The sequence below is a fragment of the Typopeltis vanoorti genome, chromosome 11 (genome assembly GCF_054136105.1).
Source record: "Typopeltis vanoorti isolate ZY-2024b chromosome 11, IOZ_Tvanoo_1.0, whole genome shotgun sequence".
In the NCBI taxonomy this organism is placed as follows: domain Eukaryota; kingdom Metazoa; phylum Arthropoda; class Arachnida; order Uropygi; family Thelyphonidae; genus Typopeltis; species Typopeltis vanoorti.
This window is the reverse complement of record NC_143559.1, coordinates 109,400,205-109,419,922: the sequence shown is the minus strand read 5'-3', so window position 1 is coordinate 109,419,922 and position 19,718 is coordinate 109,400,205. Positions and strand designations below refer to the sequence as shown.

Here is a 19,718-nt window from a genome sequence, read left to right as displayed (position 1 = left end):
GATGGTTTAATGTTAAATCTGGTGTCAGACAAGGATATACATTATCCCCTCTGTTATTCATTATCTATATGCATCACAGTATGAAGGAAAGTGGTATTAAACCTGATATCAAAATAGGAAATGTTAATGTCTGCTCTTAGCTTTATGCAAACAATGTTATACTTCTAAATAAATCCACTACAAGTCTGCAAGATTCCCTGACTAAATTTAATAACTGTTGTAATAGATATAGTATGAATGTCAGCAATAACAAGACAAAGACAATGAAAATAGGCAGAAGCATTGAAAATGTCAACTGTGTTGTGAATGGAGAACCTGTGGAACAAGTAAAACATTTCAGCTACTTAGGCACGATTTTTAGTGAAGATGGTAAATTAAATATGGAAATAGACAACAGAATCAACAAAGCTAGTATGGTAGGAAGCCAGTTGCATAAATTCATATGGAATAAGAGAAAAATTAGTCGGAACACTAAATTAGCTGTATACAAGACAGTGTTCAAATCAGTTTTAACTTATGGATCTGAGAGCTGGGTCGAAGTAAAACATTTGACCAAAGACTAGAAACCGCCGATATGAGAGTCCTGAGAAAGATTAAGTTCATGAACAGATGGCTACAATGGCAATATCATAGTAGAAATGAGTATATTATCAAAGAACTTGACATTGTCAGCATCCAGGAATGCATTAGAAGAGCTAATCTCAGGTGGTATAGTCACTTGAACAGAATGGGCGAGGAACGATTAGCAAAACAAGTGTTCTCTGCTAGGTTGGCAGGAAAAAGACCCAGAGGAAGACCAAGATATAGGTGGATTGATACATAAAAAGTGCCTTAGAATATAGAAATATAAGATTTGATAGTGTTGAATTCTTGACAGATAACAGACTGATTTGGGGGAAAATTGTAGATTTTTTAATTTTAATTGGTGATGATTCTGTCTATGGAACACATACCCACACTGGAATGTATGTTCATTTTCTGTCACATCATTATCCTCTCCCAGAAGTGTGATGTTATCAAAACATTGATAAATAGAACAGGAACAATCTGCTCTGACCTCAATGATCAAATCAATCACACCCAAGACACTTTTTAGCAATTGCTTCCCCTTCAAAGAAATCAACAGAACTTTTTGCCCCCCCCCCCCTCAAACCTAATCCTTCCCAAAAAATCTGTTGCCATCCCTGATATCTGGAACATATCAGAAAAAAAAATTACTTGTTCTTAAAAGATATAACATGCAGACTTCCTTCAATCCATAATAAAAAATTACTGGTATATAAATTGCTGTTACCAGTTCTCCAGAAGATATTGTTCATTGTCTAGATCATCCTAATGACTACAGTATCCCTTGCTCCTGCAAACTAACATACTTTGAACAAACTGAAGGTTCTCAAGATGATTGTCTAGGAAACCATTTTTCCCAAGACCTTATGCAAGATCCATCTCACTATACCCAAAGAGGGTATTAGTTAGAACTTCTATACTCAGTCTATGTTGCTTTCCTGCTGGTGTTGCCTAGGCGCAGATGCTTAGTGTATTTTTTTGTGCCTATGATGATGCATCAGTGAACAAGCTAAATACTGATGTAATGATTTAATTAGCTAAATAAGACTTATTAGATAAAAATTAAATGTCACACCTTATTAGATAAAATGTCAAGAAGACCTTTCTTACTTCTTGTGTGCTCTCACTCACTGTGAATATATGTACATTTTATTGTTGGAACACCATAGTAGTATAAATTAAAGATACCAAGAAATTATACACTTGGTTTTATCCTTTATCCAAGTGTAAGCAAACAAAGTTAGCACCTGAAGTATTTGCAGGAATGGGGCAACTCGCATATAGAAGCTAATGGCTTTACGTCACTTGCATTAGTATCCCATAATGCAAAGCACATATCCTTACAGTTATGTATAATGCTATGCATTATGGGAAAGGTCACTAACCAGATCAGTTTCAACCTTTATTGAAGTCTCATCAATGGGAGCCAAACCCAGAAGTGATACTAAGTTTGAAGTAATGCTGAAGTCATATTTTCATATGCGAGTAGCCAAAAGGTGTCACACCTTACTATTAAAATAGTCTGGATTAGAGATAGTTGTTGATAGTTTTTCCACTTGGTTATACTATAAATTAAAGATACCAAGAAATTATTATACATACCCATAAGGATATGTGCTTTGCATTATGGGATACTGTTACATCCTGATAACCAAGAATGTAAAAATTTCAGTTATCATGGTGTAACAAGAAAATAAAAATATAAAATCTAATGTAAGTAGCTAATACAAGATATTTAAAGACAGAAAATATGCTTGCATCCAAGAAAATTAATTATAGCAGAAATTGTTTGATTAACTAAATAATAAAAAAGGGATTCTTATTACAAAAAAAAAAAAGGATATGGAAAAAATAGGTTAAGTAAGACAAAGAAGATTAGAGATAAGAATTTGTATGTGAGAGGCTAGTTTAACACTTGAAAAAAGGAGATTAAAATATTCAAGTAAATTCTAAAAAGGGGATTAATTTAGTACAGAGGCTAGCTTAAAACAAATGACGATCGCTCAAGGTCAACTCCTGAAGTGATACATCGTCACGTGCAAGGAGCTGTAGCATGTTTTGGGCAGAAAAAAACGACTTTAATTGGTGAATGAGATCGACTCCAATAGGGGGGGGGGAGAAATTGAAGAAGGTGCCAATAGGGGCCATACAGATAAAAGGGTTAGGAACCCCCCAAACACACACACAGGGCTTTTTTCCTGAGAGTTTCTTCATGAAATTTTCGTATGGGTAACATGGGTTTTCCTGAGTGACGGTGCAGGAGTTGTCTCCGTCCGACGCATCAAGGAAACAAAGTGTGCGGGAATTCGATCCCGTATTCCTATTGCAAGAGACAAGGAATGCCGTATAGTTACAAGAAGGAAGGAATTGTCTATGTATCTCATCATCCAGTACTCGTATCGAGGGAAAGGAAATCCATACAGAAGTCTGTGCTCACGTGATGAGTTCCATAATGATAGAATAGAAGATCCTGTGTGTGTCCTTTATTCAAGCACGAAAGGTATAGTTCGTGAAAACCAGGGTTCGTCCTAGAAAGGTACTGTAAAATCTTGTATCAATTGAAATCGCATATAGTTGCAATCATTGTTAATTACTGGACAGTCAAAGATATACTAGGACTTCAGTACAAATCAGAGTAGAATGAGAGTAAACTAGTATATATTATTTGATAAGCATTCATGTGCTAGAGATTTATGTATGTGCACGGCATCTCATATGAGAGTGTCTTAAAGGTCAAATGTATGTATGGGTATAGCGAAAAGATAGTTTAACCTATATTGTTTTGTAAGTTAGATAAGGTAAACTGAAAATAAACATTAATGTACATGATATTATAGCAATATAGAGCATTATGACTAGTATAAGGTTAAGTAAAGTGTTAATTTGTTCCAGGATTATATGTGTAATGTATAAAGTCTGTTATGACAGCATGATCGCAAATTCCCATATAGGATTTTGCCCTAATACTTGTATTTTACTTGTGTAATTTTGTAAATTTTATTCTTAGTATTGAATTGTGTTTTATATAATAGAAATTGAATTGTACCATGTTTGAGATTTTAAATAAACTTTTGTTCACTAATAATACAGTTGTCTGAAATTGCTGCCTAATGCACCACTTGAAAAACGTACGAACCTAATCACGTGGGAAATTAATGTGTTAAGTTACGAGATAAAGGGTCATGACTGCTTAAGAGTTCCACGCTCAGACATATTTTTGTATTTTGCTCCTTGTTTTCGAATTATATATCTTAAACTAAATGTTCTGAAAGGCACAGTATAATATAAATATTAGGGACACTAAGGGGAGAAAAAGCTTAAATATTTGAATTTTGTAATATCTCGTGCATAGTTAAGTTTTGATTAAAGAAAATATAGAGATTCACTTGAAAGGAGAAAAGGAAAGTTTAATAATCGTAAATAGGGACACAACAATACTAAAGTAAGTGATGTGAAGTCATTGGCTTCTATATACAAATTGTCCCAGTCCTGAAAATACTTCAGGTGCAAACTTTGTTTGTTTACACTTGGATAAAGGATTAAACCAAGTATATAATTTCTTGGTATTTTTAATTTATAGTATAACCAAGTGGAAAAAGTTCAAAGATCATAATACAGGTAGGTATTAAAAAATCCGGCAACCTCAGGACCTGAAGGGTGCCAAATTTTTGAAAATGCCGGATTTCGGATGGTTATATATGCTGTATATTTTTAACAGAAAATGACTACCTGTACAGTCCTTTAAAGAAAGAAAATTAAACACTAAATGAAAAGTTTATGAAATTTTAATGTTCACCAACTAAATATATAACGGTTCTGCAGAATTTTAGTTCAACTGAATAAAATAGTTCCTCAGAATTTTAATTAATAAAATGTTGATGGTGGTGACAGCACATCTGGTTGACTTGAAGTTAATGGCAGTGGATTATCAAATATTTGGGTCTTTCTCTAATAAGTTTATCTTGGAGCAAGTAAACATTCATGATTTCTTGTTCACTTACAAAACTTCGTTGCTCTAGTCCAGCCAGCAGTTCAGTTGTTAATGTAATTAACCTGTCAATAGAGATTCTCTCTCTCACATCTTCCTCATTTTTCGTCGCTGCTTTCATCTTCATCATTACCTGTAGAGGCATTTCTCTCCAGACTTTTAACCATATCTACAATTTCAGAATCAGTGTAATGATGAACTGTAGGCTTTAAACTGTAGGCCTTTGAAGCTTTAAACCCCGATGGCGATTCTGCATCCTCAGTTGTTAGAGTTCTTTTTAGCGTACATCTCCAAAACAAGGCAGTCTATCGGCATTGTGCACTTGTTCAGGACTTAAATGTTCATCATTAACTTTGCAAATTCATCCACATATGCACTAGCTGCATCTTTGTCTGCTGAACGTTTTTCTCCACATACCGCACGAAACTGTAAGCCATGTTGCGACTTGAAACGATGCAGACAATCTTCTGAATATTCACACTTGTGTTGCAATCCCAGCTCTTCATGAAACATTTTGGCTTGTTCCTTTAATAAATCACCAGAAATTTCCACACTTTCGCTTACACGAAAATTAAACCAGGTTATGAAAACTTGGTCCAGTTCCGAACTTTTTCTCTCCGTCATTGACTTCCTTACAAACATTTGCTTTTTTGATACACTGTCAGAAAAGAACTTTAACAGTTTTTTAATATCATACACTGTTGAAGAGCCAAAGTCGTATGTTTCACAAATGGTTCGCATAGACACGCCGCTATCAAGTTTTTTTAGCACTTCCACTCTCTCTGCGACAACACATGATGATTACGTTTTACGCCACCTCTTTTCTTTGCTGAATCCATAATGGGGCTAAACAGCAGCAAATAAATGATAAAATGAGAAGGAATAAGCAGGTTATCGCAATGCTTATCGACTACAGCAACAACGCGGTAAATTTGAAAATGCACACTCCGAAATCCATGCCAGAGATCTGAAGGAACCGGATTATCGATGGCCGGATTTTTGAATGCTTACCTGTAGTAGTACTGATTTAATCCATGTGCTAAATTGAAATTCAATTAATAACTACCATCATTAGCTTTGATCTTGCCTCCAAATTTTCCCAAAACATTTCCAGAAGTTTGTTATTTATTTCCTACACAGATAACGTTTATCTGTAGTGTCTAATTTCCAATAATAAAAAAAAAAATTTTCCACACCACTCTACCTGAAAATGACTGCCATTCCAGATATTACTCATTGTGTTTGTGTTGAAACTAACTACTCCATTCATTCACTGATTGTTATTGATATGTCGATATGATAGTTTTTCGGCTAGTACCACTTTTCTGTTGATACCTCTTGTAAATAGTGTTTATCTTCAATTGTGCTGAGGCTGATTTTGATATGTTCACTGTTTGCTCTGGTTTCTTGATGCAAATATGGGGCCTCATTTAATTAGGCAACAACCCAGCTAGCACAAAGTTTAATTGTGTTATATTTTTTTTTTTTTTGTAGTTTAAGCCTATATAAATTATCATTTGTTATCCAAGTTCCAAATTCCAGCTTGCCTTAGTTGTTCAGTACCCAGGTAGATATCTAATAATGAAATGTATCACAAGCAGGTGAAGATTGGATATTGGTCAGACACTCTAGTTATTTCCCATTGCTTAAAGGCTATGCAGAAGTCTTATTCCAGTTGTTTTACTTTACTTTTTAAAAATATGTGCTGAAAAATGTTAATGAACTTTTCTCAGTTTTAAATATGAACATGTAAAAGCAGTTAATGAAAACTGTAACAAAAATGAGTATTTTAGAAAAGAAGGCCAAGTTGCATTGAGCTAAGATGATGATTGTCCTCATTATGAATGGAATAAATATGAATAATTTTGAGCTGCACAGTTGAAATAAATCAGAAAAAACCCCAGTCTTACAGGAGCTTTATAAAAATATGAATGCACACAATATATATGCTAGCTGTGTTTGAGGCAATTTTGTGTGCATTCATATTTTTATAAAGCTCCTGTAAGACTGGAGTTTTTTCTGATTTATTGCATTTTCATAAACTACTCGGTGTATTTTTAGTATATTATTGCAGTTTTTAGTGGATTTGTTATATTTAGTGCATTTAGTAATTAACTGTAGATATACTGTTAAATTTAGGTTGTTTTAAAAATGGTGCAAAAAAACACCTAAGAACAAAGCAACAATGCTGTTAATAATGTTGCCAGAGACAAACCTTTGTCCAACTGAGCAGAAGCACTGCAATACAACTGTTGAAGATGTGAGAATATTTGACAGTTGAAATATCCCAAATAAAACAAATTGTAGACAATCGATGAGAGAATTAATGTTAAACGATTTATGTTAAAAGAAAAAGGTAAACGATTAAAGAAAGTTAAAAAGGACAAAAAAACACTGGGACAGGTACGGTAACAATGAATAATTATAACAAAAACAAGGGAAGTCAGTTAGAATATAAGAGAACAGAAGTAATATAGTTACAGTGATTTGATCATGAAATTTACACTCGACAGTGTCAATACATCAAACTTCCTGAAAGAGCAAAAACTAAAGATATGGCAAATGTAACTGAGGAAAAGTAAAGTAAAGGAGATGGTAGTGCTTGTTGGAACTAATGGTTTAACTAGTGAATATAATATGAGAGTAAAATGGTTAGCTCATTACTGAGGTGTAACAGAACTGAGTTAAGAAGGACGACTATGATAGCAAATAATTCACTGCACAGGCTGCATAGAGTGAGCTTGATGGCTGGAAAAATGGCCAGCACTTGAATGGATTCAGCATCCTGAGCCTGGAGAAGTTATTAACTGGGTCAAGATCTAATGCAGAGCATCAGGGAAACTAGATCATCATGGGAGGAATGGTGAGAATGTTTGTGGGTGTGGATAAGTTCAGTCATGATATGCAAATATGACAATGATATGAAGGTCACTGAACAAAGTTATGAATCTAGTGAAGGGAGGGTAATTTACGTTTTGAGTCAAGACTTTCTGAGTGTGTCTGTGGATGAAACAGAGAAAGTTGCCACACTGCAAGCAGACTGTAATAATATGAAAAAGTAGGAGGTAACTTGTTATACACAAATGCTAGGAACATTAGAAACAAAGGGTTTGTTTGCCGGCCTGGTTAGCCAAGCGGTTAGCATATCTCCTCTCCAGGCAAAAGGCTGGGGGTTCGAATCCTGGCACAGGCATGGATGTTTGTCTGTGGAAATACTACTAGTGGTGGTGGTGGCAGGCGGTAGATGGCGTTGGTGTAGTTATGGTTAGCTGCGGTTGGTGGATTGAGTGGTGGAGGAGGAGAGTTGTAGAGTGGGTATCTCCCTCGATGAGTCTTTGGACTCCCTGGTGGTGTCATGTAATAAAGAGTTTGTTTTGGCAAATATGTTTTGGACTAAAATTACTGGCATTAGTGCATTTTAAAAGAAAAGAGAGTACTACTAATGCCATTAGATGAACTTTCCAGTTAGGGAAAAAACTCATGAAAACAATAACAATAATAATGTCCAATGTAGCAGTGAGTTTGAGGCTATCTGGTATGAAGTCAAAGCAAACAGGATGAAATATACAGTGGAGTGTTGTTACAAACAAGGTGGTTTAGTTGCTGGGGACAATGAAATGCATTGCCAAATTACTCTGATTGGTACTAAGAGAAAGATGTTGAAAGTTTTTTCACTTGGTTATACTATAAATTAAAGATGCCAAAAAATTTCATTCTTGGTTTCTTCCTTCATTCAAGTGTCCAACAAAGCTTACACATGAAGTAACTTCTCAACTGGGCTACTTGTGTATAGAGGCTAATGACTTCATGTCAATTGCCTTAGTATCCCATATTGCAAAGCACATAACCTTACAGACATGTATAATGCTGTGCATTATACATGCAGTGACTCTTCCCATAATACATAGCACTATACATGTCTGTAAGGATATGTGGATATGAGTGATGATAGATAGGAAACTGAAATTCAAAGGTCACATCGCAAATACAATTCAGAGGATAATTGCAATGTGTTGAAAGGAACATTGACATATAACGATAAGGAAGTAATTTTACCTTTTGGCAATGCCTTGATATGATTGCACCTGACCAATGTGCATAGATTTGCTCTCCTGGGTTCTGTTCGGGTGGGGTGGGGGGAATAATAAAGAAGGTGTGGAAAGAGTAACAAAGATGATATTGGGATTATGGAATGTAGATTGCAAACAGGAGAAACAGGATTGATATGATAGAGGCCTATAATCTGAAAGGGTGTTATAGGTTATCATCTATGAAATTTTTCGTTATATGGAAGGTATGGAGATGATGGAGAGGGGGCATCCATGGAAGTTAAGCTTGTGTGCAGTTAAGAAAGGGGGTGAGAGATAGATTTCTCTTTTACAGAGCAGTGAGTGAGTGGAATACTTGGGAAATCTCTCATCCTCCCTCAATGAGTACCATTATTATAATAATAACGAACAAAATTAATGAAAAAGATCTTGAATGACCTCAATCATAGTGAACAAATAGACTAGATGACAACAACATGCACTGGAAATATTATTTAATATATAGATAAATAATGTTTTGTATAAGTAGCAAGATTAGTTTTCTTACTTTTCATAAATCATGAATTCCTACCTTTAAATGATGAATGACTGGTATAAGAAAAGCAGCAGTCTTCCCTGAACCTGTTGGGGCACAAGCTAAGACCTCTCTTCTCTAGACATAAACAAAAGCAATGAATGACAAAATAATAATAGATACAACATATGCATAATTAAAACTGACTATTATACAAACACCTAGACTGTCATAATTGTATACACTATGATGAAATAAATATTAGGACACACTCTTTTAGAATAAAAGCTAGTGATACGGATAGCCCTGTCACCACACATGGCCTATACTGCCATATAAGGCAACATGGAAAAGAACTTATGGACTTCAAAAGAGGTATTATCATAATATGACAAATCGATGACCTATCTATTTGTGCATCATCATCCGAAAAGCATATCTGGAAAAAATGAACCAATTGGTATCCAACCACAACACTTACCAAATGGAGAATTACAACCCTACAAACCGCATCAAAAATAAAACAACAGAATTAATGAAATCAGTCATCACATGGCCCAGAGGAAACAACCAATAAACTTATAACACATTATGCCCATGCTCCTAGAATTTATTTCCTGCCAAAAATACACAAAACAAACATGCCACTATGACTGATAGTTGAAGGAATCGACAGCCATAATGATCTTGGTAAAGAAATTAGTGCCCACACTCAAGGACTTGGTGGGTCATTCCCCCTCATACACAAAAAATACACAACACTTCATAAACAGGATTAGAAATCACACACTCGATGACAAAGATTTATTAGTCAGCTTTGACATAATGCCCTTTTCACTAACGTCCTGATCAATGATACTATTCTTCTCTTACAAAACATATTTCCATCCAATATCACAGGCCTCTTTGCCCAAGTACTCCGCTCTGGGTATTTCATGTGACAAAATAAGTTTTATCTACAATAAGGTACAACCATGGGGTCACCACTTCTCATCCCAATAGCTAACTTTTACATGGAAGAACTCGAGCAACAATCTCTAGATTCAGCCAGCTAAAGCCCAACGTCTGGCTCAGATATGTGGATGATATTTTTGCCATTTTGGCCCCATGCCCATGAAACATTAAATATATTCCTAAGCCACCTGAAAAAACAACACAAATGTATCCAATTCACCATTGAAATTGAAAACAATAACTCTCTTCCTTTTCTAGACACACTCATCACACGTCTTCCCCCAGGCTGCCTCTCCTTCACTGTCTAGCACAAACCTACACATACAGGCCTAGGAGACATCAGCACACTCAAACATAGAGCCCTAACAATTTGCTCTAATGCTTTGAACCAAGAATTTGAAATCATTAACCTAACATTTGTAAAAAATGGCCACAATAAAAACACAGTTCGCAAGATCCTCCATAAAAATGCCATTAAAAGCAAAAAAATTACAAAAATGCCATAGCCATACCCTACATTAGGGAAATTTCAGAAAAAATAGAACAAAATTAAGAAGTTTACTTAGCTCCTCAACCTCTTGCCCACCCAGGGATTTACAAAATTCAATGTACCTGTATCCTATCTTACATAGGGGAGAAACAGGATGTACCATTCCAATTAATAAAGATGAACACAAACACCACATTAAATACCTCCACTATGGTAAAACAGGCCTATCAGACCACGCAATCCAAACAGGCCACAGAATTGACTGGAAAAGGCACTAACTCCCTATATTGCACCAAAACCTGGTTTGAAAGGAAATTCAAAGAAGCAAGAAGCTTGTGAAATGCTGAAACATCATCCAAATGTGAACAAAAATGATGGATTAATTATTCCAAGAATGTGGAGGGTCCATCTTCAACCCATATAGCAACCAGAACAACCCCAGACAGAAGAAAATCTCAATATAGAAATTGTTTAACGTAGTTCAGTTTTTTTTTTTTTTTTACTCATCAGAGGTCAGGCTAAGATAAATTATTAACAGACATTTAGATCCACTTTACTTTTGTATACTGCAGCATCATGTACATATGTATATTTTCCTGATGATGACCTCAATAGAGAGGTCAAAATATCGATTGTTACTTGCTTAATGTTAAATAAAGTAATTATTCTAATGTGTGTTGTATCTCCATAAATGCTTCACAATGAATTAATAAAGAACATTTACATATTTTTAAACCAGAGTCACAACTCTTTTTATTATCATGTAAACAAACCATTTTACTGATTTCTCTTTCAGCGATCATCATTTCTCTCTTTCTTCCTCTCTAAGGGGGGGGGAGAAGTAGGAAGGTGGAGGGAAAGGAGAGAAAGAGCAAGTTGACAATAATTTATCGAACTAGCCTGCTAAGAGGAATCATATCCACTATCCAATTAACATGCCTGTAGGTTCTCTACCACAGCTACTGAAAGCTGAAATGCTTAAAAAGGTTGCACATTTGGTCTTTAGAATAGAGATTTAGATTATCTTACAATATTTTATTGGTGGAATTTACATAAAAAAATATTAATGAGGAAAATGCCATTTACAGGTGTAATTATTTTTCTATTAAATTTATGAGTATCTCAAGTAATTTATTTTTTAATATCACTAGGCTTCCAAAGCAACTTCAAATTATGATACAAATGTGAAAATTCAAAATTGCAGGCATTAATTAGAACAAGAAACAGCATAGATTAATCTTATGAAAAAATGTTTTCATTACTTTATGAAAAGTATATTTTTATACTTTTTATATTTATATGTTAAATATTTTTATAGTTTCACATTTTAACATAATTTTTTTATTTATAAGCTTTCTGAAATCAGCTAATCTATTTCTCTCAGAGAGAAATAGGTCAAAAGATTCAGCAGATCCAATCAACAGTCAAATTACAGTTATAATGAGCAAAATGGTAAGATAGAAATATTTCCTAAATGTAATTTACATCTTTCTAGAAATTATGTTGTGACAACTGCATCATAGTTATAAAAAGTAGACAAAGGCAATGCCATCACAGTTATGAATGCTGAAAAATACATAACTAAAATGTAATGGTAGATTGTTTAATAACCTCAGATCCAACATGGGGCAGACATACAATAAGGCCAATAATATGACCAAATGCCTTATACAGTGGCTTAGGAAATAAAAAAAATGACTCACTTTCAAACACCTGTTAGTTCCAAGAATTTACAAAAGCCCTGAAGATACATAAAGCAGAAGTACATTTGAATCCTATTGTTACACTAGTGAGTTACAACCAAGCTGTCCAAACATCTGTCACAACCTGTAGTAATGTACATCAGGGAAAAAAAATCATTTATAAAAAACAATTAATGTTTTTTCATTGAAAAAACAAATATAGAACCAGCAGACCTAAAAATCCTGGATGTCACAAATCTGCTTACAAATGTTCTAGAGATTTTGAAGCAGTTCCAAAGTTCTCTGAGGAGAAGAAACTGGAACTGCTTCAAAATCTTTTTCCACCAGACACCATCTTACTGTTCTAACACTTCTCATTCCAAAAAAAAAATAATATGACAAAAATCAAATCATTTCATTTGAAAATAGAAAGATACCACCATCAAAAACCAAAAATTATGTAACTAATCTATTAATTATCTGGCCAGGTTTGATGAAACAAGCAGAAGCATTCAAAGACTAAATGAACAGCCTACCTCCAGAAACCTCACTCTTAAATTTAAAAACATCATTTCTTGACCTAGAGGTCTCTTAAGAGAACAAACTACTAACATTGAAAGGTAATCCATGTCATATCTTGCTAACCACTTGTGCAAAACACAGGAATAATTAAAACATTAAGTGATAGAAAGCACAACATCTCAAGCAACAGAGAAGAGAATCGAGAACTTAAATATCTCATCCAGAGATCCTATCTCAAAATGGAAAATTATAAGATAATCAACAAGATTTTGTAAACCCCCCAGGCAACGAAAAATAAGTAAGAATACAAAGGTATAGTATTCCTCTATGACAGTGGTGTTCAACCTTTTTTACTATGCTAGCTACTTTTCTATAAAAAGTTATTCGGTGATCTACTCTCTTATATAGATCATGTTCCCCTAACCTGATATCTGATTATGCACAAATAAACAACTAAAAACTTTATTTGTGTATTTAAGTTTATATCAAACAGCCCACTAATTTTATTTGAAATTTCTGTGATGTTCAAGTTTTTTTGAAATGGATTATTGATAAAAGATACAATCATTTCAGTTTTATTAAAATCTTTAAATCTTGAATTTATTTCTTCCTCAACTAATTCTACTTCACGAATAAATTCTTTTAAATCATAGCGAAGCATTTCTTGATTTTGTTCAAAAAATTTTAATAAATATGGGAGATGTCTAAATTTGCAGTCATTTATATTTTTCTTTAATAAAAGTAAGTATTGTTGGAAAGTTTTTATTGAATTTAACATGTCAATTAAATTTTTATCTCTACCTTGTAACTCTAAATTTAAATTGCTTAATTTCGTACAGAAATCTACTAAAAATGATATAAGTGTAACCATTTTTTATCACTCAATTGTGGATAAATATCTCCTTTTTCATCAAGAAATTTTTTTATATCGTTAATTAATACAAGAAATCTTTCTAAAAATTGACTTCTGCTGAGCTAGCGAACATTATTGTACAACAGAAGTTCCCTATCGTCATCTGCCTGTAATTTAAATAGCCGCCGTTGCAGGGCTTTTCCTCGAACAGAATTTACAATTTTAAATGTAATATCCAAAACATCTTTTGTGTTTAATCTTTTACTACACAGTACTTGTTGGTGAATAATACAGTGGTATGGTAAAAAATCTGGATATTTGTCATCATTTTTACATATGAAATGAAGCCTGATTTATTATCTATCATTGCAGGAGCACCATCATTAGTAATAGACACAAGTTTAAAAAGTGAAAGTTTGTGATCTTTCACAAATTCATCAAATGCTGAAAAAATGTCTTCTCCCCTAGTCCTTCCCAATAATGGTATAATTTTCAAAAGTTCTTCTTTACTTGAATAATCTTGAAATACCATGCGAATAAATACCATTAACTGAGCAATATCAGTGAAGTCGTTTGATTCATCAAATTGTAATGAACACGCAACACACTGGTGAATGTCTGACATTAACTTGGCTTGGAAACTTTTCTCCGGCAATTGGAAACCTTGTCTGCAGCCTAGAAGTAGTCTCTCTCTAGCGACGTCACGAACTGAGAAGCTCCTTTCTGGAAGCAGGGAACTCCTCTCTCAAGCAACATGGATCCGGGCAGTCTCTCTGATGGTGACTCTGGACCAGGCAGCCTCCTCTCTGACAGCAATTCTGGAACCTGGACTCCTTCTGCTTGCTTCAGTCCATTTTTATTAGGCCTCCTCTGAGACTTCGCATGAAGTTTGGCAACCCCCAAAGAATCGGTATGAGTCTTTCATCTTAAGTTTCAAGTTCGGCACGCCTTTTGTTCTCCTCCACTTTCTTTTGATTGTAAGTTGCCGGCCATCGGAAAGGTATTTGAACTCTTTCTGACTGACTTTGGAGATGTTTACACTTAGAGCCTGCAAGCCTTTCTCATACATACAAGTTTCAATAACAATCTTTCTAATGCCACCATGTACAGCTTCGATGACAAAAACATTGCCTTTGTTTTTAACACTGTAACATATTCTTATTAAAGCAGTATATACAGTTAGCTTCAAAAGAGTTATTTACAAAAACATCGAATACAAACTATACCGAGACAAACAAAGTTTATTTTTTTACAATATTCACATGGGACTTAACCTAAGTAAAAAATCGATGTAATGTGCTTTGGAATATTTAATATTTAAGCTACAATCGAGTTTTACACTTTGCTTATAATTGTATTCACTCGGCTCGCTGTTTGACTTCCACTGATCCAAATTAATTCATTTACCCAGACTTATAAGAAAATTACTGATTTGACAATTTTAAGGAAAAATAAATAAACAATAGCAATACACTTAAAAATAATACAAAATAATGATAAATAAAATATTATGTTTTCAGTTTTAATTAAATTTGTAAGTAAGGAGGAATGCACAAGAGATCAACCAAAAATCGCTCTGCGATCGACGGGTTGAACACCCCTGCTCTATTAAGTCCAAAGAACCCACCCCCCCCTCAAGACAATCTTCATGCCCTTGCTAACCACACTCTTACCCAACTTCCAGGGATAACTGCTTGTTCTGCCCCTCTAACCGAGTGCAAAAACATTATTTTCCCTGCATCAATCCTATAAAATCCTTCGAGCAACTTAAATGTTTCTATCATAGCCCCCCCTTTTTTGTCTATCAACCAACTAATGCAATCCACAAACTCTCATTTATCCTCATAGAGAGCATTCTACAGACCACTCACTATCTTGGTCACTCACCTCTGGATTTTCTCCAAAAAGAAACCAGATGAACAGACCTGAGCGAACTAATCCAGATGTGGTCATATCAGGGCATTATAAAGTGGAATGATAATTCCATTATCACAAGCATATATAATTCCCTTATATATGCTTGTGAGTATGTTTTTCAATAACAGTAATCATATGAGCTATGCTGGCTACTTTAGCAATATACCATCTAAACTCCAACACTCGATCTACTACTACCACCCCAAAATCCTTGGCTTCAATAATTTCCTCGAGTACAGTTCCTTCAATGTGATGCACAGCTTGTAATCTTTATATCATAAAAGGCATAAATTTCCACATTTCCACATTCAGTTGACATCCATTATATTTTGCCCATACTGTCAGCATATTTAATTCATCCTAGAAGCTCATTACATCACCCTAATTAACTATCACCCAACTATGCATCGTGAGTAGCATCACTAAGCTCATGCTTAGTGAGACTACTCATCCATCCAACTCCTACCCAATTTACCTTCCTGACCTTGAGTATACAGTGTGATATTGCTTCCTCCAGATATCAATTGATTATCCCACATGCATGAACATCCTTCTCTTGCAGATCTTTATACCATTGTACTGCTTCAGGCTGCTTCTTAAGTTAACCATAATCACTTGTCTTATAGCTCCACATACAGCCCTTTCTTAACAGGAATTTCTACATTTTGCTACCTCCAAGTCAAGACCACTTGATTGCTTTCCCCAATTGGAAGCAATAGCCACCTTAGCTACAGACAGGTCTTCTGATCATATAACCAGATCCACACTCTTGTAACCCGAGTCCCCTCCATCATGTTATGCTTGAAGTAATTATCTCTTAGTAAGTGTATAAATTTCATTTCCTTCTTGCCATGTGATCTTTCCTCCTTCTAATCTGTCTCCAAAGTTTAAGTCCCCCATAACAATTACTCAAGTTGCACTCATCGTAATAATCTGCTGATGCATGTCTTCCACATCATCCCTGGCACCCCCCCCCAGTCTATAGCAGTAATCAATTTTATATTTTGTCCTATTGGCCTCAATCTCACAGCAGATTGACTCAAAAGAGCTTTCATTTGCCAAAATGACTTGGGACTAATATGAGATACCCCATATGATAATAATATTTACATAAAATTTGATAAAAATAAAACTTTATCAGAAACGAGCTTTTCTCTCTCTCAACACACAAATTAAGACAACTTCAGATTAAAAAAAAAAAAATAATAATAAGTTTCACAAATAAACAAAGCAAAACCCTTTTTCCCTTTGTTAATATTTTGAAGTTTACAAAATATTAGTTCTTCACTACAAATTAGAACTCCTTGTTTTAATTCAGACAAATTGAAACAGAATGAAAAAAAAGTATCCACCTTCAGTCTGACACCAGGGTGACTCAAAAAATCTGCACCTGCCTGACTGGCTCCTACTCTTGTTGACTGCAGTTCATTGCTATCATCAGCAATATCCTACCCCTTCTGTCTACTCTATCCTCCCTGAACATACAAAATCCATCTCATTCTATCACGGTAACTATGTCATCTGCTGTTAGCCAAGTCTCACTAATGCCCATAACTTTTGGCAAGGTTGCACTAATGCTAAAAACTCCTTCCTCTTATTCCTGATGCTTCTAGCATTAGTATATAGAAACTGTAGCATCTCCTTAGGCCTCCAACCACCTTTACATCCTGAAGTGAATACCCCATTTGATATTGTTGCCTGAGAGACTAGATTCCACATTTTATGTCTATTCACACTCTCATTCACTTCATGGGTGCCTACACACACACACACATGCCTGCATCAGTCTTCATTTCTCTAGTATTTTTGACTTTGTACTCCCACACAGTCTCAACGAACTCTCTCTAGACACCTAATTCTTTTAACCTCTGGTTTTATATCCTGCTTGAATATAACATCTTGTAAGCTTAGTCTTCTTAATCTTGGTAACCTCAATTATGCTAGTATGGTATGTTTGTAAAAATTCGTTAGGTGTCACCTCGTTTACATTGATATCTCTAACAGTAGTAATGCCTATCTGCATTTCTGAGTCGTTCTAACTGATTTTTTTTTATACTGTTTCTCTGATGAGAACTAATGGGGGGGGGGGGGGTCTTGCTTAACTTGTATGTAGTTTAGCCAATAAAATTAGGCTGGTTAATCTCAAACACTGAATCCATCCCCATCTGCAGTAGGATATTTTTATCAAAAAAAAAAAAATTTGCAAAGAAACTTAATTCATCAAAATTGTGAAATAAAATGCCATATGAGCATGTCATACAAATATGAAAGATGTATATAAGTGTTAACTATCAATCACTTTAATTATGCAAGACTCAAGAAGGTTGCATGAATGATAATTCCTGTCTTTATGCAGTTCATTAAGCTTAATGATCTGTTATGGGCAAGTAACTTAGCTTTTTATAAACCTAATTAATGCTAAGAAAGGGCAGTTAGTTATATCTCTCTGTCTGTAAAGAGAGTAATCTCTGGTCAGTTTTTGTGAATAAAAAACTTCCACTACCTATATGGACCATGTAACTCACCTACCAATTTCATGCATCCTAAATTGGAAGCAACTGGGTTCAAATCCTAAAAGAGATTTGAACCCAAACCTTCCAAACCAAACAGTATGTGCCTCGCAACTGAACTATGAAGGCACTGGAGATAAATGACTGCTAAGTAAAAAATATACTTGAAACAAAATTCAAACATGTTTCCAGGCCATGTGAACATATTATGCTACTAAGCAATTCCGAATTTTATAAAAGAATGATAATAATACTTACATGTAACATCAATGGAATAGCCTGCATCTGGATAGGGGTTGGCTGGTGAAAATGAAGATTGTTTATATTGGTTAACAGAATAGGACTGATGTGATACTCCTCTGCCAGTTTCTGAAATGTTGCAAGTGGATCAGGAACATCTGAACCCCAAATATGAATATGATGCTGCTTGCGAAAATGATTCACCTGTCAAACACAAAATATTTATTAAGTATAATCTATGCAAATAATATTGATAACTGAATTTAAAAAGTTCACAGAGTATTTATTCAACTAACTCCAAGTATTGTTCTAATAAAATTAATTATACACTTGACTTTCATCTTTTCAGATGAAAGTCAGGTGTGTAACTGAGGAAAATGAGATGAGTAATGATTGAAGAAGCAGTATAATTAATTTTATTAAAACAACACTTGAGTTTAGTTGAATATATCAAAGATGGAATTTGCACATAATGTTCACTCTAACATATAATAATAGAAATGATATTGTATTAAACAAATAACCTCCCCTTTTTAATCATCTTTGGCTAAAAATCTTTGCTTCATTGTATTGTATTCATTAACTGCCTTTGTCGTTCTCTTAATGCCAATAACTATTCTGAATAATATAAGCACTTAAACACAAGAAAGATATTTAATTAACCGAATATTTCGATCTGGAAATAGCAGCCCGTCTTCAGTGGCACTACAAGAACAGTTTAAAAAAATAAAATAGAACAAGCCACTTGATGTTATATCACTAAGTATTAAAGGGAATATTTTTAAGCAGACATGATTGAAATAAAGATATTAATTAATAATATTAAATAACATAAAATTAATACAAATTAAAGAGTTATCCTGATTAGACTTTCCCAGATTTTTGATATACATATACAGTCATTCCGATTCAGGTTAGGATGATGGAGTAAGGCCTCTACGCTTTCTTTGAATAAACATTCAAATTTATAATGGGATCTATGTAAGAGGCGAGTTTTTGACCAAAGGATGTTGTGGTTAGTTTCAATCCTGTGCTGAGCCAATCCAGATTTTTCAGGTTTGTTGTGATGAATGGAGGATTGATGTTCTTGGATTCTTTTTTCAAGAGAACGTCCAGTTTGTCCAAAATAGGAGAGATCACAGTTGCAGGGAATTTGATAAACTCCAGGAAGAGACATAGTTGAGCATTTGTCTTTAGGAGAAGGAAAATGGGAAGATAATTTGTTAATAGGTGAAAATGTAGCTGTTAACTCATATTTCTTCAGAATTCTTGCGATGGGTTCTGAAATCCCAGAGATGTATGGAATTGGAACTCGACATATTGAATCTTTGTCATTTTGTGGTGGATTATAAGAATCGAGAAGATGTTGTGTACTCTTTTCGGAAAAGCCATCGAGTTTCATGTTGGATAGTAGAAAGTTCTTTCTGTAGAA

The 19,718-nt window shown here is 34.5% G+C and overlaps 1 protein-coding gene across 2 annotated transcripts in view; it reads right to left on the bottom strand.

The window, feature by feature from the left end:
- The window catches only part of ais (DExD-box helicase 52), a 115,894-nt gene that overhangs the window by 73,068 nt on the left and 23,108 nt on the right, over positions 1 to 19,718 (bottom strand). For both annotated transcript variants that reach the window (XM_090400148.1, XM_090400149.1), the window contains exons 4-5: positions 18,305 to 18,490; positions 9,176 to 9,256 (exon numbers count right to left, since the gene is read on the bottom strand). In XM_090400148.1, the coding sequence (XP_090256274.1) occupies positions 9,176 to 9,256; positions 18,305 to 18,490 (267 nt within the window). The remainder of the gene's footprint in view (positions 1 to 9,175; positions 9,257 to 18,304; positions 18,491 to 19,718) is intronic.